Below are 24,443 nucleotides of genomic sequence, written 5' to 3'. Positions count from 1 at the left end.
CTGAGTTCAAATCTGGCCTTAGACACTTGACCTTACTAGCTGTGCGACCCTGGGCAAGTCACTTAACCCCATTGCCTAACCAAAAACAACAACAACAAAAGAAAGTATAACAAATTAAGCAGATTAGGTGACAGAAGCTTCTTCCAGAATCATTATTCAGTCTGGTCCTGTGGGGAGAAACCTGGGGTAGGTTTCTGGGATGAAGAGGTTGACATCCACAACTCTAGGGGTTCCTCTGACTGTCAGTAATTTTGGTCTGCAGAAAGTTGGGGGGGCCTGGGGTTACCCAGAGAAGATGGAATCCCTGCCATAACCCCAGCCTTGAGTGTAGCTGGGGAGGAAAACCTAACATGGGGAAAATAAATAAGACAGTAAGTGCCCAAAGACATATGTGCTATGTAAATTGATGAAAACTCTCTAGGATTTCAGAAAGATCAGAGAGGCCTGCTTCAAGCAGGGGAGAGAGAGAAAGCTTCCCTTGTTCTGGTCTTTCTCTGAGCAGTTTAAAGGTCTGGATGCCTTGAACCTGACAGACTGCCAGAGAAAATGACACAAGGTCAATGACTTTCCTAGAAAACACTATAGCAGAGACAACCTCAAAGCCACCTCCTCAGCTTTCTGCCAGTTCTACTGAGATATGGGACCCATGGATGGATGGATGGATGGATGGAGGTGGGAAGGGCCTGAGAAATCAGGGCTAGACCAAACCACCCAAGTCTGGGTTGTCAGTGGTACATCAAAGGTGTTATGGACAAAGGGCAGATACAAAGGTGAGTTGATCATTAATTTATGAAATTATGAAATGAGGCGAGTACATCTGGAACTTTGAGTACCCAAGGGCAAAGACCATGATGGTAGCAGGGAGTGGGGCTGTAATCACACTTAATAAGGCACAGAGGGTGGGTGTGTGGGTGGGGCGAATGGCACAGACTATACAGAGACAAGTGGTAAGAAGGGGTACAGAGGCAGACAGCATGGGGACAGGAAATGGAGTTTTTTACAGAGTTTGGAGCAGAGGGAACTGTGCCACCAGTTCATTAACATGTCCAAATAATTGCAAAGTTGTCAGTAAAACTTTATTTTTGGGGCAGCTAGGTGGCGCAGTGGATACAGCACCGGCCCCGAAGTTGGGAGGACCTGAATTCAAATGAGGCCTCAGACCAAACACTTGACACTTACTAGCTGTGTGACCCTGGGCAAGTCACTTAACCCCAATTGCCTAAAAGCAAAAAAAAAAACCCAACTTTTTTTTTCATTTTCATTTTATTTTATTTTATTTTTTGGCAAGTCAATTGGGGTTAAGTGACTTGCCAAGGGTCATACAGCTAGTAAGTGTCAAGTCTCTGGTCTGAGACCAGATTTGAACTCAGGTCCTCCTGACTCCAGAGTTGGTGCTCTATCTACTGATATCTATCTAGCTGCCCCAAATGTCCATTTTTTTTTTTTAGTGAGGCGACTGGGGTTAAGTAACTTGCCCAGGGTCACGCAGCTAGTAAGTGTTAAGTGTCTGAAGCTAGATTTGAACTCAGGACCTCATCAGTAAAACTTTAAAGTTTACATGTCCGCACCATTTCAAAATTATTAGCGCCAATTGGTGATCTGGTCATCTTAACTGTGGAGGTCTGGAATTTATCTGAGATTTATGTATCATAGAATGAAAAGGCCCAGACAGCAGCACCTACATGGCTTCTCCTGATTCAGCACGTAGCTCCACAATGTGATTTTTGGTTAATATATAATACAGTTTATAAATTATGCCCCTTTGATCTTTGGGACAGTCTGTCCATGACTCCCAGGTGTCCTTTTGCTTACTTCCTGCTATTTCCTCTTTGTGCTAGGTACTTACGAACTTACTATTCTGACCAGATGTAGGTGGATAGGGGACAGGCATGGGGGGTGAAGGGAGGGGTGGTCAGGGAAACACAATGGCCTGTGGGCTGGAACAGGCAGTCCCCAAGAGTCCTGGGGAGCTGCGATGGCCCCAAAGAGCCCAAGGTCTGGCCAGCCCTGATAGATACTCCATTGGCGAAACTTACAGGTCCTTGAAGCAGAGGAAAGGACCTGAAAGCTTAAAGATCATCTATTCCAGGAGTTCTTAACCCGGGGTCCATAAATTTGTTTTATTGATGTTTTCATAACCGCATTTAAATATAATTGATTTCTTTTGTAAGCTTATGCATTTCTTCTTCTTCTTGGAGGCAACTGGGGTTAAATGACTTGCCCAAGATCACACAGCTAGTAAGTGTGTTTGAGGCTGGACTTGAACTCAGGCCCTTCTGACTCCAGGACCAGTGCTCTATCCACTGTGCCACCTAGCTGCCCCAATCCTCTGTATCTAAGCATATTATTCTGAGAAAGTGTCCACAGGCTTCACCAGATTGTAAAAGGAGTCCATGACACACAAAAAGCTTTAACAATTCATGATCTAATCTGACCCTCTCACTTTATAGATGAGGAAACTGAAAAGGAAAAATGATTTGCCTAAGGACTCACATTGAATTAGTGACAGAGCTAAGAGTAGTCCTGGGGTGTCCTGATTCTCCGTTATTCAGGGGGCTGATGGGGCGGTCAACAAAGGTGATGGTAAAGGTGCCTGCCTGGAAATCAACCACCAGGAGGAGCTCTGGCTGCAGACTCTTGGGCAGGCAGAGCCCTAGGTCCTGTGACCGGTACCTATTTCTGTGCCCACAGATCTGGCAGTTTGGGGAGTAGTTAGACGTGGTGGTGGATGATCTGCTGCCCACAGAAGATAACTGTCTAGTGTTTGTGCAGTGGGCTGAGATGAATGAATTCTGGACTGCCCTGCTGGAGAAGGCCTATGCTAAATGAGTCCCCAGTTTGGGAAACCCTCAACCATGCATTGCTCCCCTGGTCCTCTCACTCCCACCAGTTACTCACCTTCCTCTATTGCTCTTCCGGTACTCAGGTACCAAACCTTCCAATGGAGTGTCTCTCTGGTTCTTCACTGTCCTTGCAGTTAGGGACCATACTTTGTATGCCCAGTGCTTAATACAATGCCTGGCATACAGTGATGCTTAATATCCACTGTGCCACTTAGTTGCCCCAATCCTGTGCACCTAAGCATATTATTCTGAGAAATCTTAATAAATGGTTGTTGACTGAGTACTTGTCCTCTCCACATCTACAGGCTGAATGGTTCATATGAAGCATTTACTGGGGGCACTTCAACTAAAGGCTCTGAGGACTTTATAGGGGGTGTGGCTGAAACATACAACCTCCAAATACCCCCCAAAAAACCTGCTTACCCTCATCCAGAGGACCTTACAACGAGGGTCCTTAATGGACTGTAGTATTGAAGTAAGAGATGTTCTTAACACTTTTTTTTTTGGCTAGGCAATGGGGTTAAGTGACTTGCCCAGGGTCACACAGCCAGTAAGTGTTATGTGTCTGAGGCCATATTTGAACTCAGGTACTCCTGAATTCAGGGCCGGTGCTCTATCCACTAAGCCACCTAACTGCCCCCTCTTATCACTTTTTCCACCACAGGCGCTACCTAACCGTCCCCAACACTGCTTCACTTGACTAAACATTTAAGATTTTCTTCAATTAATGAAAACTTACCTTCTCTCCATTTTACTTTCCTCATCCATTGAAAAAAAAATACAACCCTTGTAACAAACATACATAGTCAAGCAAAATATATTCCTGCATTGGCTATGTCCAAAAAATAAATGTCTCATTCTGTAGCCCGAGTCCATCACCTTTTTGTCAGGAAGGAGGTGGATAACATGCTTCACTAGGAGTCCTTTCCTCTGGAATCATAGCTGGTCATTGCACTGATCAAAGTTTTTAAGTCTTTCAAAGTTAAACAAATAGTTGCTAAATACCTTATAGGTGCAGGATACTGTGCTGGCCTAGGTCCCAGAGGACCATGCCCTTCTTGTTGACCCCTGGAATGTAGGTGGAGAGGAGAGATAGGGGATAGGTTGTTTTTCCTTTTTAGCCTTCCCTTTGAGAAGGCATTTGACCAGGCAGAGCCAAGATGGCAGAGTAGGGGGAAGTAGAAACCTGAGCTCCTTTCCAGAAAACTCCTCCAAACAGATCTAGAAAATGCACCAGACCAAATCCTGAAGGGGAAATATAGAAAAAGTCATAGTGGCTCATTTATCTAGCCTCATTCAGCATAGAGAGAAAGACAAAGAGGTCTGCAGACAACGGGAACAAGGTTGGGCCAGGAGCACATTTTTCTTTTTTTTTTTTAATTTAGAAGTTTATTCTGTTTAATCCACAAGCTTTATATAGCTTCATTTAAAAAAAAACAAACAAAAAAGACCAAAAAAAGACCAACAAAAAAAGAAAACAAAATAAAATAAAATGGTGAAAACATGACAATATCCAAAATTGAGATCCTTCCACTTTTCAAAGGCAAGAGCTCTGAAAGTTCTACCAACTGGAAGAACCCTAACAAGACAAGAATTATGAACGGGGCAATGAAGTCATTTCACAAACAGAATTTTATGTAACTGAAGGAACCTTTCTGGGGTATAACTGTCCTTACAAGCAAATGGGGGGTGGGGTGGGGGGAACAAGACAGGAAAAAAATGGAATTCCAGTGTTCCAAATCAACTAGTTACATCAGTATAAGCCCACAGTGTCCTGGACAACAGCGTGGTTTCGTTTTCTGGACCATCCTAAGAGCTCTAATCTTGATTCACTTCAGCAGCAACAGGAAAGAGTGGAGGAGCACATTTTTCACAGACCGCTCCAGCACCCACAGAAAAACTGTACACCAGGGCAAGAAGAAGTCCCAGACACCATACCAGGACACCTCAATGGGGACAAATGCCAACTGGCACCATGCAGTTCTGGGTCAAGAATCCAGGGTGGACTAAGAAAGAGAATTGAGCAAGGGGAAGATATTCCTGGGTAGGCAGGCCCTGGCCCATGTAATGAATGTACTGAAAAAAAAAATGAGGCTCCAAAGAAAATAGTAGCCATAGGGTTCAGACCCTAGGAGCAGAGCCAGGTCTCACTTCTAGCATCTAGCCCAGTCTGCAAAGGAAAAACCAGGGCAGGAATCCCAGAGCAAAGGGGAGCCTACAATTCCATTGCTATGAACCAACAGAGCTTTCCAGCTGAGTGACACGGCTGAGGTCCAGTAGCAGTCTACTACTGCTCATACCAAAATCCAGGTCAGAAATCTGCAGAGCTTAGACCAGGAGGGCAGCAAACAGACTATTTCCTGGATTAGTCCACTTCGGTAGCACTGAAAGCTTGCAAGACCCCAGCTGAAATAACAGAGAATTTAATAACACCAAGAAAGCAGCCTCAAGACCAATCCAGATCTTCTCTTCGGAAGTGCCACAGATCCCAGCCTGAAGTTAGGAAGCAAGCTGGAAGAATGAGCAAACAAACAAACAACAAAGAACCCCACCATAAAAAGTCATGGTGGCAGGATGCTCAAGACACAAATACAGAAGAAAAGAATGATTCCAAACTATCTTCAAGGAAAGCCTCAGAGAAAAACACAGCTTGTGCATAAATGCAACTAGAATTATTGGAAGAGATGAAGCAAGAGTTTTTAAAAAAAAATATAAGTGGAATAAGAGTGCTTGCAGAAAAATTGAAAAGATATAAGACCTATGGAAGAAAGAATTGGAGAGGGAGTTATCAGCTTGGCACAAAAGGTACAAAATCTTAACCAAGCAGCAAACCCTCTGAAAAATTAGAAACAGAGGCCAATAACTCCACGAATCAGCAAGAAATATTAAATAAAGTCAAAAGACTAAAAAATATGGAAAAATGGGAAGTATCACATACCAAAAACTGATCTGAAAAACACATTGAGGAGAAAAAATTTAAAAATCATTGGACTATCTAAACATCATGACCAAAAAAGAGCCTAGACATTCTATTTCAAGAAATCTTTGTGTGGGTTTTGTTTTTATTATTATTTCAAGAAATCTTAAAAGAAAGCTGCCCAGATCACTTAGAACCAGAGAGTAAAGGGAAAATAGGAAGAATCCATTGGTCACCAACTGAAAGAAACCCCAAAATGAAAGCTCTCAGGAACATCGTAACCAAAATCTAGAGCTTCTAGGTCATAGAAAAAAAATATGCTGCAGCAGCCAGAAAGCTAGAATTCAACTACATAGGATCACCTATGATTTAGCAGCCACCACTACAAAGCAGTGGAGAACTTGGAATACAGTATTCCAGAAAGCAAAGAATATGGGCTTGCAACCAAGAATAACTTACCCAGCAAAACTGAGTATAATTTTACAGGGAAAAACCAGAACTTCAATGAAATAAAAAATTTTGAAGCATTCCAGATGAAAAGAACAAAGCTGCATAGAAACTTTGAAGTTCAAACACAGGAGGGCAGAGAAACCTTGAAAGGTAAATATGAAGGAGCAGTAATAAAGACTAAACAAGGAGAAAGCTTCTTACATTTGAATATGTGAAGATGATACATGTGTCTGAACCCTATCATCCTCCAGGGTCATAGAGGAAGCACAGTTAAACAAGGCCTGGGAGTGGTTGTGTTATGTCTTGATGATGTTAAAAGAAGAATGGAAAGAGGGGAAGAGGAACGCACTAGGGTGGGGGAGAGAGAAGAAAAGGAAGGTTAGGAAAATTATCTCACATAATCAGAGTGCAAATAGACATCTATACAAACGAAAAGGAAGGAAGATGAGGTTAGCAGCTGATACGTCAGCTTCCCTCTCTTCTGAACTGGTCAAAGGAAGGAAGAATATATGCATGCACGCATGTGCGCGCGCACACACACACACACACACACACACACAGAGTTTAATACAGAAATACATTTCACTCAATGAGAAAATGGGAGGGAAAGGAGAGAAGGAGGGAGGGGCAATTAGAAGAAGGGTAGCTTAAGGAAGATTAAATCCTAAGCAAAACAAATTCCAAGGACGTAGAAAAACATATTTAGTTTTTTTAAGGTGGCAGAGAATGAGAATCTGAGGGGTGCCTATAAAATAAGGAATGGATGATAAGAGTTAGAATGTGGTAGAATACTGTTGTGCTAAAAGAAATGATGAAGAGGGTTACAGAGAAACCTGGGAAGATTTGTATGAACTGGTGCAGAGTAAGGTGAACAGAAGCAGGAGGAAAATGTGTACAGTAAAAACAATATGATAAAGGCAAACAACTTTGAAAGAATTAGGAAGTCTTATTAGACTAACTACTAACCAGAGAAAGATGGGGTTTTTTGGACAAAGACAGTATGGAAATTTATTTTGATTGATGATACATGTTTATAATGGGTTTTGTTTTTCTTTTGTTCTCAGTTTTTGGGGGATGGGAGGGGGATGGGAGGGTAAGAATGTAGATTTTTCCTGATAGAAAAAAAACACACATATATACTATGTATAACATATAACAACACATACACTTAGAAATATATATATATAATACATATGAATGTGTATGCATATATGATAACTTTTTATATATGTATATACACACACATACACTTTGATGTTGTTCAGTAGATTCAGTCATGTAAGACTCTTCATGACCCCATTTGGGGTTTTCTTGGCAAAGATACTGGAGTGATTTACCATTTCCTCCTCCAGCTCATTTTACAGGTGAGGAAACTGAGGCAAGCAGGATGAAGTGACTTGCCCAGGGTCACACAGCTAGTAAGTTTCTGAGGCTATATTTGAACTTCTGAAGATGAGTCTTCCTGATTCCAAGCCCAGTGCATATGTGTGTGTATGTGTCTGTGTATACATATGTATATATGTGTATGTGTGTGTACATATATATATATATATATATATATATATATATATATATATATATATATATATGTATATATACATATGAAGTTGTCTGACCATGGCCTTGGTACTAAGACAGGACAGCCTACTCTTTCCTTCAATACAGTGTTTTCCAAAATAGACTATAATAATAAAACAACAAATGTTTATTAAGTTCCTGCTTACATGCAATGACAACAGCAAATATGTATTCAGTCAATACTCAATAAGTATTGATTGTGCCCCTTGTGTGCTAGGCACTAGACTAGGCACTGGGTTTACAACTATAAAAATGAAACAATTCCTGCCCTCTGGGAGCTTACTGTATAAAGTACTGTGCTAAATTTCGAAGGGATAGGGGAAACAGGAAAGGAAGAAGAAGAGTATTTAGATAATACATGTTGCTACTTTCACATAACTTCCTCTTTTGTGGAAACAACCATAATACAGTATGTGCAGTGGAAACAATACTGGCTATGGAGTCAAAGGACCTATGTTCAAATCCTACCTGTGAAGCCATCTGTGTGACTTCGGGCAAATCACTTAACATCTTGGGGTCTTCGTTACCTTATTTGTGAAACTGGGGAGACAGTTTGGAATAGATGATTTCTGAGGTCCTTCTAAGCTCTGTTATCCTGTGATCCTCTGAACCATTATTACATGATAAGTATATTAGGTATAGAATGGAGCACTAGGAGAGGGCCAAGGGTGAAGATCATTACCTCCTGGGGTGAAGAAGGCTCTTTTTGGTTCCTGATTTGCAAGAGTGGTACAAATCCCACCCCTTAAACCCTAAAGTCATGGTCCTGGGGAGAGTATCAGGGCCCAGGCATCTCCACAAAGTGGACTCTCTTCCCTCACTCTCCTTTGTATAAGACATAGAAGGGACTCTCCACCCCATAGGACACAGGTGCCCTGGACTTTCCTATGCGGGAAGGAAATCACTGCCCACATTTGGGGTCATGACCATCCTCTCATCCATTCTTGATGCCACTAGGCAGGATCTCACTTGTACCTGGATGCTGTACTTAGGAGGAGATGGGAGAAGAAGAGAATGTGAGGAAATCTGTGATCCTGGCACATTCTCTCCCCAATCCCAACTCCCTCAGCCTTACCTCAAGAAATCCTACTCTGAAAGCCCTGAGCTGAGCTTAGCACTCTTCCCATCCTCTAGTCTGCAAGGAACCAGACAGAGGCTGTGACTTACATGAAGCTGATGAGGGGCCATGCTTATTCAGCAACTGAGCTTAAGGACCCCATGATCAATCATTCCCTAAGCATTTATTAAGTGTTGCTTAAGAGTGCTAGGCACTGAACTAGGTGCGAGTGATATAGTCAGAAAAACTCAAATAGCCCCTACTCTCAAGAAGCTCCTATTCTGATGGAGAAAATAAGTATACAAATAATTATGTTCAAATTAAGTATAAAGAGAATATATACAAAGCAGTTAAATTCAAAATAGTTTGGGAGAGAGGGCATGAGAGGTTGAAAGGATTGGGAAAGCTTTCATGTAGAAGATGGTGTCTGAGCTACATCTTAAAGGAACAGAGAGACCATGGGGCAGAGATGAGGAGGGAAGATATTCCATTGTTTCCTCTGACTCCTGGAAGGGGCCCTTCCTGATACTAAAAATCCTCTACCAGCAGATCAGCTACCAGGGCAGAACAGAGAACCTAATCTGTATTCAAAATCCTTGAGGCCAGGTGGAATGGAAAGGATCCTGGAGTGACAAGTAAGTCCCTCCCACCCCTTTCCCTGCCTCCCACACATGCTTCATAGCTAGGGATGAGGGACCAGAGGGCCTACCCAGCACTAAAGTCTGTGTTGAGGTGTAGAGTTCTCTGGGCAATGTCATTGATGAGGCCATGCACCAAGCCTCCTGTTGAGGGGCAAACCCTTCCTCCTTTACATTTCCCCCCATGTTCCTCTGGAAGATGTAGCATACAGGAGTCCTGGCAGAAGGCCCTAGGATCTATGAACCTCACCATGGGCTAGACCAAGAGATAGGGAAAGTTGAGTATGGATTAGGATGTTGGGATCAGGATGATGGATGGATCCTCTTGTCCATCCCTGGTGCTGCTAGACAGGGCTGCACTTATACCTGACTTGAGCTCAGCCACTGGGATGAGAAGGGAGAAGAGGAGGATGTGGAGGAGCCAGGGTTTCTGAAATTTTCTCTTGTCTTCCAAGAACTAGAGAAAGACAGAGACAGAGACAGAAAAAGAGAGAGGGACAGGGAGGAAGGAGGAAAGAGAGACAGAGAGAGACAGAAAGAGGAACAGGAGAAGGGGAGGTGGGGAGAGAGAAAGAGAGAGAGATCAGAGAAAGATAAAATGATCCATATGTACAAAAATATTTATAGCAGCTCATTCCGTGGTGGCAAAGAATTGGGAACAGAGGTGGGACCCATCAATTGGGGAATGGATGAGCAAGATATGGCATATAAATGTGATAGAATATTATTGTGCTATAAGAAATGATGATGAGGGAAATGGCTTAAAAATAACCCTTTGTATAAACTGATGCAAAGTGAAGTGAGCAGAGCCAGGACAACAGTTTATACAATAATAGCAATAATAGCTAAAAAATAATCAGCTTTCAAAGACTTAGGAACTCTGGTCAACACAATGACCAACCACAATTCCAAAGGTCCATGAGGAAACATGTTTCCCACCTCCTCAAAGAGAGTGGATAGACTCAGAAGGCACATTGAAGCATATCTTCTTTTCATTCTTTCTTTTTCTGTCTGAACATGGCTAATATGGAAATTTATTTTGTATGACTATACATATTTGTAATGGGTTTTGCTTTTCTTTTCTCAATGGGTAGGAGAGGGGGAGGGAGAGAATTCAAAACTAAAAATAAAATAAAATGGAATTTTTTAAAAAAGTCTACTTGGGACGGTAAAACCAAGCTAGTAGTCTTTTTAAAAATTCAATTTATTTTATTTTCAGTTCTGAATTCTTTGCCTCCCATCTCCCTCTCTACTGTCCATAGAGAAAGCAAGAAAAACAAAACCCCTGTTAAGAACATGTTATAGTCAAGCAAAACAAATTCCCTTCATTAACCATGTCTGATAGATAGATAGATAGATAGATAGATAGATAGATAGATAGATAGATATGGATAGAGATAGAGATATATAGACATGCCTCAATCTGCAAAATGAGTCTTCTGCCATTTTCCAAATGATAGGCATCTGCTCAATTTCTAATTCTTTGATGCCATGAAGAGTTGCCATAAACGTTTTTGGATGGATGGGTCCTTTTCCTCTTTTTTTGATCTCTTTGAAGGAATAGACCTAGTAGTAATATTGACAAGTAATTTCTTCCATTGGTCAAAAGGTATGCACAATTTAACAGCTTCTTGGGCATAGTTCCAAAATTGCTGTCCAGAAAATTCCACCAACAGTAAAGTACTCATTTTCCCACAGCCCCTTTAGCATTTGTCATTTCTCTTTTTTTGTCAATTTTGCTAATCTTATAGGTGTGAGGTGGTACCTCAGAGTTGCTTTAATTTGCATTTTTCTATTAGTGACAGAGCATTTTTTTCATATGGCTATTGATAATTTGAATTTCTTCCTCTGAAAACAGCCTCTTCACATCTCTTGGTCATTTGACAGTTGGGGAATGACTCTTATTCTTATAAATTTGAGTCAGTTCCCTATATATCTTAGAAATGCAACCTTTATCAGAGGAACTTGAAAAGATTTCCCCCCCTCAATTTCCTGCTTCTTTTCTTTTTAAATTGCATTTGTTTTGTTTGTACAAAATTTTTTAAATTCCATGTAATCAAAATTGTCCATTTTATCTCTTGTGAAATTCTCTAGCACATGTTTGATCATGAACTCCTCCCTACCCATTGATCTGACAAGTAATTTCTTCCATGTTCCTCTAATATGGTATCACCTTTTATGTCTAAATCCTGTATCCATTTGGAACTTGTCTTGGAATATGGTGTGAGATGTTGTCCATACCTAGTTTCTGTTAGACTACTTTCCAGTTTTCCCAATGGTTATTGTTGAATAGTGAGTTCCTGCCCCAATAGCTGGGATGTCTGGGTTTATCAAACACTAGACTACTGCACTCATTTGCTTCTGTATATCATGTACCTAATCTGTTATACTGATAAACTTCTTTTTTTCTTACTCAATACCAAATTGTTTTTGATGATTACAGCTTTGTAGTATGAAATATTGTACTGCTAGGGCTCCCTTCCTTTCCATTTTTTTCCCATTCATTTCTTTGAAATTCTTGACCTTTTGTTCCCCCATATAAATAATTTCATTATTTTTACTAGCTCTATAAAGTAACCCTTTCTTAGTTTGATTGGTATGGCACTGAATAAGTAAATTAGGTAATATTGTCATTTTTTTGACATTGGCTTGGCCTACCCATGAACAATTAATATTCCTCCAATTATTTAGATCTGCTTTATTTGTGTATAGAGTGCCAAACTAGTAGTCTGTCAGGATCCATCCCCAACTTCAGGACATCCAATTGCATGGCTCCCTACGTGTCACAGGATCATAGCTTTAGAGCTGGAAGAGACTTTTAAAACCGTTTAGTCCAATCCCCTCATTCCGCAGGTAGTAACTGAAAGAGGCAGCGTTTGAACCTAGTCAGAGATTCCTGTCCTTTGCCAGGTTCCCGGTGTTGGTCTGACCATTCACTTTTCTATTCTTAGTGCCAAGGAGTGGCTTGAAGTGGACCAACAAGTCCGTGAACAATTGCTGCTCAGGCTGGAAGATGGGGAATTCTGGTCAGTATACCTAGATGGGGTATCTGTTGCCTTTTCCTTTCCTCTAAACCTTCTCTCCCATTCTTTATACTTCCTTTCACAATCTTCCTTTTTTCTTTTTCCCCCGGTTTTCACAGGAAGGGAGGAAGGCCATGGAGCTGGCAGTGACTGGATTCTCTGCTTTTATTCTTTCTTCTCTCACCAAGCCCAGAATATCTTTCTCAGATTTCAACAGTTCTCATACCTGGAAATCTGTAACTTGACCCCTGATGCCTTCAGCCAAGACAATGTGAGCCAATGGCACAGAACACTCTCTGAGGGCAGTTGGCGCAAAGGCAGCATGGCAGGAGGTTGCAGTAATTATCCTTGTGAGTGGGAGAGACTGGGAGGAGAGGGCGGGGGAGCCCAGGCCTGTCTGAGGGTGTTCTGGTGAATAGACTACAGAGAATCAAGGGCCGTGGGATGGGGTGGCTGCGGTCATAAGGATTGAAAGGCAGAAGAATAAAAATTGTTCCCTAGGGAGGAAAAGAAACCCACTGGACTGATTCAGAGCTCCCATAAAGCTTTCCTTCTGCTATCACTATCTCTGTTTTACTTCCCATTTCTCTGTTGGGGGATTTATGTTCTTTTTCTCTGACAATAATGCGGTTGAACACCCAATCCACCTATGGATACGGGATTCAGGACTCTTAAATAGTAAGGCAAACTTCACTCAGAATTCATAAGATTTAAAACTGGAAGACAGCTCAGAGATTATCTAGTCCAACCCCAGGAGTTTTTTCCCTTAAATAATTTTTTTTATTGACATCTCTTGTTTTTACATTGTCTAAATTTCCTCATGTATCCATGCTGATAAATATTTAACCGGCTCTTCAAGGAAAGAAATATCAGTGTGGCACACTTTTAAGTTTGATTTACATCATTATCATTTTCTCCATCCTTTTCTTAAGTCTAGACAATCAATAAAACAAGAAATTGAGGCCTAATTTGTTTCATTTGCTGATTTCCAAGATGTAAATGCTCACACCGAAAATTTTAGTATCTGCTTTCTCAGGCAAGCACTATTGCGCGTATCTCTCACTCTCCTCTTCCCAGAGAACTACTCCATTAAAAAAGAGAGAGAGAGAGAGAGAGAGAGAGAGAGAGAGAGAGAGAGAGAGAGAAAGATGGGTGGGGGGAGAGGTAAATCAGCAAAACCTATCAATACATAAAAAAAACCTGACTGTATGTAATTTTCCACAGCTTTTAACCAACCTGTGCAAAGAAATTAAGGAAGATATCTTCTCATACCTCTTCTTTGGGGCCAAGTTTGTTCCTTGCAATTTTGTAACATTCATTTCCTGTTGTTTTGTGGTAGTTGTTCTTTCCATTTACATTGTTGCAGTTGCTGTACATACTGTTTTTCTTGGCTCTGCTTACTTCACTCTGTGTCAGTTCATGGAAGTCTTTCCATGCTTCTCTGTAGTCATCACATTCTTTGTTCCTTACAGCACCATAACATTCATCTATCACATTTTGTTAAACCACTCTGGGAAAGCTTTTTGTTTGTTAGCTTGTTTTTGTTTTAATTCCATTTTTAAAAATTTTAAACTTAAGAAATAAAACCAGCATTTCTATAACAAAGTGGAATACAAAAAAAAAGAGGATTGCACCTGAAACTGCAGATCTCTCATATACAACCTTCCATTCCTTTTAAATAAACAACAGTTATCATGTAACTTTTTCTCTCCCCTGCCCCCACCCTAGAGATGGTTACCATTAAACATATATATGTATATGTGTATATACATACACAAACATATATATATATATGTATATGTATGTATGCATACATACATATGTGTGTATGTCGGTTCTTTTTCTGGTTGCAAACAACATCTTCCTTCATAGGACCTTTGCAGTTAATTTGGATTTTTATAAAAGTCAGAATGACTTGGTTGCTCAAAGTTGTTCTGAAAACAATATTGCTGGTGCTGTATACAATGTTCTCTTGGTTCTGCTTACTTCACTCTTCATTATTTTGTGCACGTCTTTCCGTGTTTTTGTAAAATCATCGAGCTTGTCATATCTTATAGCGGAGTGCTATTCTATCATGAACATATACAACAATTTGTTTAGACACTCCCTAATTGACAGGCATGCCCATAATTTCCAGTTCTTTGCCACCACAAAAAGAACTGCTATAAGTATTTTAGAACATATAGGTTCTTTTCCTTTTTCCCCAGTCCTCTTGGGAAACAGACCTAATTGTGGTATTGCTGGGTCAAAGGGTATAAGCAGTTTAATAACTCTGGGCATAATTTCAGATCACTCTCCAAAATGGTTGGATCAGCTCACAGATCCACCAACAATACATTAAGGCCCCAGTTTTTCCACATCCCCTCCAACATTTGTCACTTTCCCCTCCTATGGTTTTATCCAATCTGATAGATATAAAATGCTATCTCAAAATTGTTTTAATTTGCATTTCTCTGAACAATAACGATTTAGAGAATTTTTTCACATGACTATAAATTATTTTGATTTCTTCATCAGAAAATTGTCTGTTCATATCCTTTGACTATATATCAATTGGGAAATGACTCATTCTTATAGATTTGATGAAGTTGTTAATATATTTGAGATGTGACACCTTTATCTGAGGAACTGTCTATAATAATTTTTCCCAGTTTTCTGCTTTTCTTCTGATCTTGGCTATATTAGTTTAATTTAGATAAAACCTTTTTAAATTTAATGTAATCAAAATTATCCATTTTATATCTCACAATGCTATCTTTTGTTTGTTCATAAATTGTTCACCTGTCCATAAGTCTGACAGGAAATATGTTCCATATTCTTAAATTTTCTTGTAATATCTCCCTTTATGTCTAGGTCATTTTGACCTTATCTTGGTAAATGGTATAAGAGATTGGACTATGCCCAATTTGTGCCAAACTGCTTTCCAGCCTTCCCAACAATTTTTACCAAATAATGAATTCTTGTCCTGAAAACTTAAGTCTTTACACTTGTCAAACACTACGTTACTATATTCATTTGCTGTTGTAAATTGTGTGTTTACTCTGTTCCACTGGTCTACCTTTCTATTTCTCAGCAAGTACCAGATAGTTTTGATAATTACTGCCTTATGATACAGTTTAAGATCTGGTACTGCTAAACTTCTTTCCTTTACCTTTTTTCCCCTTTAGTTCCTTTGATATTCTTGACCTTTTGTTCTTCCAAATGGAATTTTGTTATTATTTTTTCTAGCTCAGTAAAATAATTTTTGTTAATTTAATTGGGATGGCATTGAATATGTAGATTAAATTTGGCAAAATTGTCATTGTTATTATGTTGGCCCTGCCTACCCATGAAGAATTAATATTTCTCCATTTATTCAAATCTGATTTTGTTTGTATACAAGTTTTTTATGATCTTGTCCATCTAGTTCTTGGGTTGTTTGGCAGGTATACCCCAGGTATATTATACTTTCTAGAGTTATTTTAAATGGAGTATCACCAGGTATCTCTTCCTGCAGGATTCTGTAGCGATATATAGGAATGCTGAGTATAGAGATCTATCCTGTCCTACAGGAAAATTGAAAGGGAAGGAGATAAGAGAAGGGGGGGAGAGATAGAAGAGAGGGCAGATTAGGAGAAAGGGTATTCAGAATGCATGCTGTCTTGGGGTGGGGGGAGGGATGAGATGGAGAGAAAATTTGGAATTCAAAATCTTGTGAAAGTGAATGTTGAAAACTAAAAATTAATTAATTTTTAAAAAGAAAAGGATAAAAAGGAATGCTGATGAATTATGTGGACTTACTTTATATCCTGCTACTTTGTTGAAATTGTTATTTCAATTAACTTTTTAGTTGATCCTTTAGGATTTTCCAAGTATATCATCATATCATCTGCAAAATCTCATAGTTTTATTACCTCATTCCATATTCTGATTCCTTCTATTTATTTTTCTTCTCTTATTATCATTGTCAGGATTTCCAATATAATATTGAATAATATTGGTGACAGTAGGCATCCTTATTTCACATCTGATCTTACTGGGAAGGCTTCTAGCTTATCCCCACTACAAATAATGCTTGCTGATGGTTTTAGGTAAATAGTTCTTATCAGTTTAAAGAAAAGTCCATTTATATCCAAACTTTCAAGTGTTTTTAGGAAAAATGAGTATTGTACTATATCAAATGCTTTTTCTCTATGTGTTGATATAACCATATAATTTTTGTTACTTTTATTACTGATGTAATCAATTATGTTAATAGTTGTTCTTGTGTCAAACCACCCATGCATTCCTGGTATCAATCCCATATAGTCATAATGTATAATCTTTGTAATATATTGTTGTAATCTAGTTTGTTTTTTAATAGAACACATCTCTTTGTCTAAATCTCTAACTTCTACACACACACACATACACACACACACACACACACACACACACACACACACACACACACACACACACTAACCACCAGCTCCTTTCATTCCGCAGCTACATTTTGGATCAACCCCCAGTTTAAGATTCAGCTGCTAGAGGTTGATGATGACCCAGATGATGATGAGATTGCCTGTAGCTGTCTGATTGCCTGGATGCAAAAGAACAGCCGTGCTCAGCAGAGTAGGGGTGGGGACATTCACAGCATAGGCTTTGTTGTTTATGAGGTGACCTGAGCCTGGACTTTCCTCTCCCCTTTTTCACCTTACGCCCAATAACTTCCTCTTCCTTGTACTTTTCAGTATTGTTCCTGTCCAGAAACTAATATAAATATTACTCATTTCAACAGCATTTTAAGATTTGCAAAGTGTTTTCCGTATAAAACTCCTGTGACATAGTAGTGTAGTTCATGCACCCACCTCCAAATAATAATTCTACATCACAGCTGCATACTTTCCAACATATGTTCTTCCCCCCTCCAAATTATGAGATTTCACATAATTTTTTTTACCTATTTTACCATTTGCTTCTCATAACAACCTCATGAGGTGTTTTTATCCTTATTTCATAGATGAGGAAATTATGGCTCAGAAAAAGGAAACACCTTGCCCAAGATCACAGAGCTAGTTAGTGACAGAGCCAGGGCTAGAACTCAAGGGTTCTGACTCCCAGTTCATTCCACCCCTCTCTGATCTTCATCCTCTAAACCAGGGTATTAACTTTTTGTGTGTGTTGGGCGAACTGAAGTCTTCTCAGAATAATGTCTATAATTTTTTTTTAATAATAAAGGATTGTTAAATTTCAATTAGAGGTTAGTGAAAATGAAGATGTAAATTTTTCCCCATCCAAATTTATAGACCTCCTGAAATCTAATCTGTGGTCTCCGTGTTAAAAACTCTTGCTCTAAATACATGGAGTGTGGGGAAGGTTTGCAAGCCCTCTCACTTTTACTAACGAGCATGGTGCTTTTCATATATTAGACATTTATTATTTGGATGAATGCATGCATCATTGTGGCCACACATGGTTATATACTCATCTTTTCCATTGTACCACAATTAAATCCCTGCTCCACATAGGCTGTGCGTGTGTCAGAATACACATAATAGATACACGTATAGGTGGATACCTCATTGTCCTTAACTTTCTGAAGTGGCACTCACCCCAAGGTAAACCTTTCCCATTTCCCAACTCTGGACTTTTCACACCTTTTGAAGATATGGCTTAGAGGACTCCCAGCAGGGATCTCCCAGATTCAGAGCCATAGCGGGCAGGAGGGGAGAAGAGAGAGAGAGAGAGAGAGAGAGAGAGAGAGAGAGAGAGAGAGAGAGAGAGAGAGAGAGAGAGAGAGAGAGAGAGAAAGGAAGAAGAAGAAGATGATGATGATGATGATGATGATGATGATGATGATGAGATGATGATGATGAAGGAGGAGGTGGAGGAGGAAGGAAAGAGAGGAAAAGAAAGGGAGGGAAAGAGAAGAAGAATAGGAAAAGATATTTAAGTCATCTGTTCCAGCCCCCATCTCTGAGGCCTGACTCTCCCTCTTTCCTCTTTCCCCAGATTTCACAGGAGGTATGGAAGACACAGCAGTGGGCTTTATACAGGCTGTCACCAAGTGGAGACATATATCCCTGCCTTTCAGCTACAGTAGAGATTTGGGGGACAAATGGCTTGTCTTAGAGAGATAGGGGACCTATTACTGTTTTAAGTTGGACAAGGAGACCTCACCAACCCCTGGTTTCACCTTATCTTCTTCCTTGTGGGTTTCTACTGAAACATGGCCTTGAACCCACTTAAGCTGAAAGCTGAGTTCCCCCTTTACTCTCCCCAGAGGGGCCCATCCTCATTGCCTATGCTATACCCATGCTATCCCTGTTGCCTAGTGCACTGCTATGCTTACTCCCCCACCCCATCCTGCGCCCATGCAGTTGCAGGGCATCAGCAATATACACTTGAAGATGAATTTCTTCCTGAAGAATCAGTGCGTAGCCCAGTCTGAAAACTTCATCAACCTGAGGGATGTTTGTGTCCATGTTCAACTACCTCTGGGGAGTCCATCATTGTGCCTTCTACCTTCCAACCCCACCAGGAGGCTGACTTTGTGATTCAAGACTTCACTATGAAATGTAGCAAACTTCAGTGAGTCCAAGTCTGACCCCCTGCTCTCCCTCTTCCCCTCCTCCTCGTCCCAGAATTCCAAGTGCTTGTGTGTATGTGTCCACCATTGCTCCAAAGTCACGGACAGGCACATTTGGCTTTGATATAAGGAGAAACTCCCTGATGATAAGGGCAGTCCAGAAGTGAAAATGGCTGCCCTGAGAGAGGCATCTCATGCCTCCATGTCCCCATCAGCAGAGGTCTTGCTTTGAAGGCTAGGTGACCATTTATTGATTACGTTGTAGAAGGGGTTTCTGTTGGAAATAAGGATTAGACTAGATGACCCTGAGGCCCCATCTAACTCCAAGATTCTGTATAACAGATCACAGACTTTCAGGATCAGAAAGAATGTTTCATACTAGCTTGTTTTATAGATTATACATACATACATACATACATATTATATGTGTGTGTGTGTGTGTGTGTGTGTGTGTGTGTGTGTGTGTGTGTGTGTGTGTATACTAAGGCCCAGGGAGAAGTGCTTTACTTGAGGTCACACAGCTAGTTAATGGGGAAGCTGAGATTAGATCCTGGGTCTATTGACTCCCAACCTAGTACGTCTCCCCCTATATGTTGGCTCTCCTAGACTCTTTTCCCCTCCTCTAAAAGACTACTATATGATCCTTGACCTACCCCCCTTATCCCTAAATCAACTTCTCCTCAACTTTCTCCAGGGAGTTAGATTATGTTCTCACTGCAGCACTGCCTGATCTGGTAAGAGGGGAAATGGGAGAAGGGGGGGAGATTGAAGAATTGTGGGGTGGGGCTGTGACCTAGAGCCCTGGAAAGCTTGCCACTCCTTCATTGCCTCTCTACTCCTAGGAGAAAATTAATGAGGGTGATGTGGAAGGATCCCTTAAGAAAATATTTGAGCAACTAGAAGGAGAGGTGAGAAGGGCTCAAAGATGGGAGGTGGGGAGAGGTGTATGTGTCAGGGACAAGTGAACTTACTTTCTGTCTCTCCTGTAGGACAAGGAGGTTGACATCCACGGGTTTGGAAAAATACTCAACAAGATGATCTCCAAAGGTGAGTTTCCCCTTCCCTTCTGGCCCCCATCGCACCTCCTTGTGTCCCACTTCTTCCCTTCCTCTATCATTCCCTCCCTGTAAACTTCCTTGTCTTATCTATTCATCCCCCTTCTTCCCATCACCAACTTATCTTCTCCTTCCCCAGACAAAGACCTGAATATTGATGATTTCTGCCTCATGTTCTGTCAGAACATGATGAACCTCATGGATGTACCCACCTTCTGCACTGGTTCCCATAAATGACATAAGTCCTCCTGTCCCTCCTCATCCTCTCCAGTCCCTAGCCCCTGTGGTCTTGGGGAAAGAGAGTCCCCTGGCTCTTTGCTCTGCCTGTCTCCTCAAAGCACCTAAACACTATATCTTATGCACATGAACTACTCCATACCTAGACTCCAGTTCAAGCCAATCTGGCCCAGTAAGGGAATTCTCAGGGCCTCATCTTCATCTGTAAAATGGAGGAACTGGACAAGGTGACCTCAATCAGGTGACCTGGCCTGAGGTCTAAATCTACAGTTCTCTATTAGCTTTCCTACAACGTTCCCATCAAATACATTCTGCTCCTTGATGGTTTGTATTCCTTACTATAAGCTTCCCAGGCAGGATTGGGCTCTTCCAGAAAGGAAAAATGTCAAGAAAATCCCAGTCTTTCTTCTCCTTGGGGGTAGGCAGGGAACGTGCAGGGAATGCAATCGATAAATCAATAGGTATTTATTAAGCTACTACTATACACCAGGTCCTGTGTAAGATTTTGAAGATATAAAGGGTAAAAAAAGATTACATTCTGTCAGAAGGGACAGCAGGGAACTGAAAAGTGTACTAGGTTTGGAATCAGAGGAGTCAGGATTGAATTCTGGCTCTCGTATTTACTTCTTAGGAGACCTGGGTGAAGTCATTTTCCCTCTCTGGGTTTCAGTTTCGGCTGTGAAATGAGTGTGGGGAAGGGGGGTGGTGTCTAAAGTTCTTGCTAGTTCTTCAGTCCTCTGATTCCTCTGCTCCATCCCCAACCCACAAAAGCCCTCACTTCTGGTGGAGACTGCATCACCCAGGATCATCATTGGCCTTCCCTACCGCCCTCTACTCTCCCCACCTCCGGAGTAGGAGAGTAGGAGATTCAAGCAATTCTTTATGGAGTTGTCCTTCTCCTAGGGGCCCCCTTTTCTCTCTGTTCTCCTTGACCTCTGCCCCCTCCCTCCAGACTGATGGCAGTGGTCACCTGAGCATGGTGGAGTTTCGGGTCCTGTGGATCAAGATTCAGAAGTGGCTGGTGGGAAGGGGGTGATGGACAAGGACAAGCTAAGTATATGTGGGAGGGCGTCGGGGAAATAGGTATCTAGAGAGTTTAGTAAGGTAAGTGGAACGGGCAGAGGCAAGATATAGGGTTAGAATCCCCTCTCATCCCCCCCTACCTCACTGAAGAAGTGACAGGAAGCCACTGAGGAAGAAGAGGAATGAGTGGACTATCTCCGTTCCAAAGACAAGGGGAAAGGGCTGTTGGTGTGAAGAAATATACATATTGGGATGGAAGACCTGGGATGGAAACTTGCTTTTCCTGCTACTCTTCAATATTCGTCCTGCCCATACCCTGATTACACACACACACACACACACACACACACACACACACACACACACACAAAAGCAAAAGCTTTTATTTTGATAGCATTTTATAGAGTGCCTTCCACACAAGACCCATTCCACTATGCCTTCAGGAGAGAGGAGACTTCCTCTGTGGTCCTTACCGTCCACCCAGACTACACACCCCTGCCCCTTCTCTTTCATTGTCTTGTTTTCTGTCCCCTCCTCAGTGCTACTGGCCATACTCTCTTCACTCTCAATCCATCCCAGCACATCCCCGGTGCCCTGTTACCATCCATCTCTCTTTCCCATCAGGCCACCTTCTGCAAATATGATCCAGACAAGTCTGGCACCATGAACTCCTACGAGATGCGCCTGGCCGTGGAAGCAGCCAATGAAGAGGGCGACTGGTGTTGGGGTGGGGGGGGGGCAACTCTGCTTTGGTTGGAGGAGGGTGCTGCAGGGTTGTTTCTATGCAGAGGGAAGGTTGGGAGGGGAGACTTCTTCGTGACCGATCGGAGTGAGGGAGCAGTTTAATTTCCCCTACTCTCCCACCTCCTTCACTAGGCATCGAACTAAAGAAGTTGCTCCAGGTGCTAGTATCCCACTATTCAGATGAGAACACGAGCATCAGTTTAACAAATTTAACTGCTGCCTTGTCAAGCTGGAGGCCATGTACTGTGAGTCGCTGAATTCACATCCCCACTTTCATATTCTCCCATTCCAGAATCCTTCAGTCTGCCACAGTACAGTTTCCATCCCTGGCCTGGCACCCTCATCCTCAAAACATGACCTTTCTCAGCCCATTCTCTACCATCTATGCCTACCCTACCCCCAGGCCCAGAGGCTGCTCCCTTTCTTTCTTTCCATCACACAGAACATCTAAGGAGGCTCCCTTAAACTTGACCCAGCCTAGTGCGGGTTGAATGGAAAGGAGGAAGGAACCAGGATTCCTGCTAGCTTCCAGACATGCATCTTAACCTCTTACAGGCTCCCAGTTACCTCCTATACCCTACACTATGTTCAATCTTCCTTTTCCTCCCTCCAAGATTTTTCACTAACATGGATGTTGAGAATATTGGTCAAGTTGTCATGCACCTACTCCAGGTACGGGCATTGGGTTGGGGAGCAGGTGGGGGGAAACTCCTTCCTTCTAGACGGCGGCCAATTGCAACTTCAGGGTTTCGTCCCCTGATTGGCCACCTTTCTTCATAGGGTGGATGGTATTGACCATGTGTGGATAGAGGAACCCCAGGAGCTGCCTCCTGTCCCCTACAGTGGCAAAGGTGGGGGCCCAGCTGGAACTGGAAAGAAATGTCATCTTGCTACCATCATTCCTTCTACATGTACAAGTTGGACATGGAGCTGGGTTTGAGGAAGGAAGTCAGATAGATGTCTGGATCATCCAAGAGTTGGGGGTTTCCTGAGATAGAGGTCTGGACCTCTAGCTTTATTCTGTTCTCCTACATTCCTGCTTTAGCCTCCTATATCCCTGACTTGAACAATTTTGGACACAAACTCCATAGATTCTCCCATTTCCCCAAGGGTCAGTTGGTTTTCTTCTCTATCTCTATATTCTAGATAAGATTATTTTAGGAAATAAAAGTGTGGTCCTAATGACCCCTCTATAGCCTCCCTCTCTCACACACTCACTTTCCCCTATCCCTTTACTCCAGTAGATTCTGCTCTTGATGGTGAGGGTCCCCACTCCTTTCCATGCCTGGGAAGGAGGGATACTATAGATTATAAGGGGCAGCTCAGGCTTCCCAATCTTCACACCTAGAAGACATGATCATTTCTGAAACTGGCCCCCATCCCCTTCTCTGTCAAGCACCTTACACAAGGCCACTAATGGGAAAGAGAGGACTTTCCTTCCCATCTTTCAGCCTAACCTCTATTCTCACAGTCATTAGTGATGAGGGTAGGTAGGGCTTGTGCCTTTCAGGGATCCACCACTATCTTGCCACATTGTCCCAATACCAATGTTAAGGTCAAACTGTCAGGGTCTGGAGGAAGAATCTCTGGATTGTCTTTTTCTTCTTGGTCTTATCTCTTTTCTCCTTCTCTTCCTTCCTAGCTGGTCCCTGAGATAGACAACTGTATAGGGGGGAAGGGTGCAGGGAGGGAGTAAGGGAGGGTGAGTCTTGGGGGCACCATTTGGGAAAAGACAGGAGATGATCTTCCTATGATCATCACAACTTCTGGGCAACTTTCTGAAGACTCAGAAGATTCTTCCCAATAGTAGTTAGAAAAGGCCAGGGAGATGGGGGATGTTGCATATTCCCCTCCCCCAATACATATGCAGTCCAGCCTTCCTGACTCTGATAGGACCACTAAACACTCCTTTATACACAATCTATCCCTCTAACTGCCTTATCTTCTTGTTAAAATAAATATTTCTTACATAACCAGAAAAACTGGACTCTTGTTTCTGAACTTGAGGAGAAGGGAGGGTTCTATCTGGTAATGTATTTACTTTAATTGATTACTTGAGCCTTTTGTGATAAATTTTTAATTGATACCTTTTTTATCACCTTCATTTCCAAATAGGCATCTGGGTGGCACACCAGCAGTTAGAAGACCCTAATTTCAGTCTGACCTCAAACACTCATCAGTTATTGCTTAATCTCTGCCTATTTTAATTTTCTCATCTGCAAAATGAGGATCATAATAGCACCTACCTCCCAGGGCTGTAAGGATAAAATTAGACTATATTTTTAATAATATTTCGTTTTCCCCCAATTACACTTAAAATGATTTTAA

The 24,443-nt window shown here is 41.6% G+C and overlaps 1 protein-coding gene across 1 annotated transcript in view; it reads left to right on the top strand.

Moving 5' to 3' along the window:
* Window positions 1-24,074, top strand: part of CAPN11 (calpain 11) — a 28,539-nt gene extending 4,465 nt beyond the window's left edge. Inside the window, 17 exon segments of the mRNA XM_078155670.1 lie at window positions 2,692-2,825; window positions 3,149-3,239; window positions 3,241-3,327; window positions 8,938-9,003; window positions 9,395-9,480; window positions 12,435-12,528; window positions 12,700-12,856; window positions 16,974-17,143; window positions 18,480-18,491; window positions 18,803-18,940; window positions 19,899-19,964; window positions 20,046-20,103; window positions 20,251-20,315; window positions 21,301-21,369; window positions 21,996-22,098; window positions 22,248-22,310; window positions 22,313-24,074. Coding sequence (XP_078011796.1) covers window positions 2,692-2,825; window positions 3,149-3,239; window positions 3,241-3,327; window positions 8,938-9,003; window positions 9,395-9,480; window positions 12,435-12,528; window positions 12,700-12,856; window positions 16,974-17,143; window positions 18,480-18,491; window positions 18,803-18,940; window positions 19,899-19,964; window positions 20,046-20,103; window positions 20,251-20,315; window positions 21,301-21,369; window positions 21,996-22,098; window positions 22,248-22,310; window positions 22,313-22,566 — 1,713 coding nt within the window. The 3' untranslated portion in view covers window positions 22,567-24,074.
* Window positions 24,075-24,443: the final 369 nt, after the last annotated feature.

This window comes from Phascolarctos cinereus, unplaced genomic scaffold (genome assembly GCF_003287225.1).
Source record: "Phascolarctos cinereus isolate Bilbo 61053 unplaced genomic scaffold, phaCin_HiC Scaffold_5;HRSCAF=322, whole genome shotgun sequence".
In the NCBI taxonomy this organism is placed as follows: Eukaryota; Metazoa; Chordata; class Mammalia; order Diprotodontia; family Phascolarctidae; genus Phascolarctos; species Phascolarctos cinereus.
This window is presented reverse-complemented; position numbering and strand designations above follow the sequence as displayed.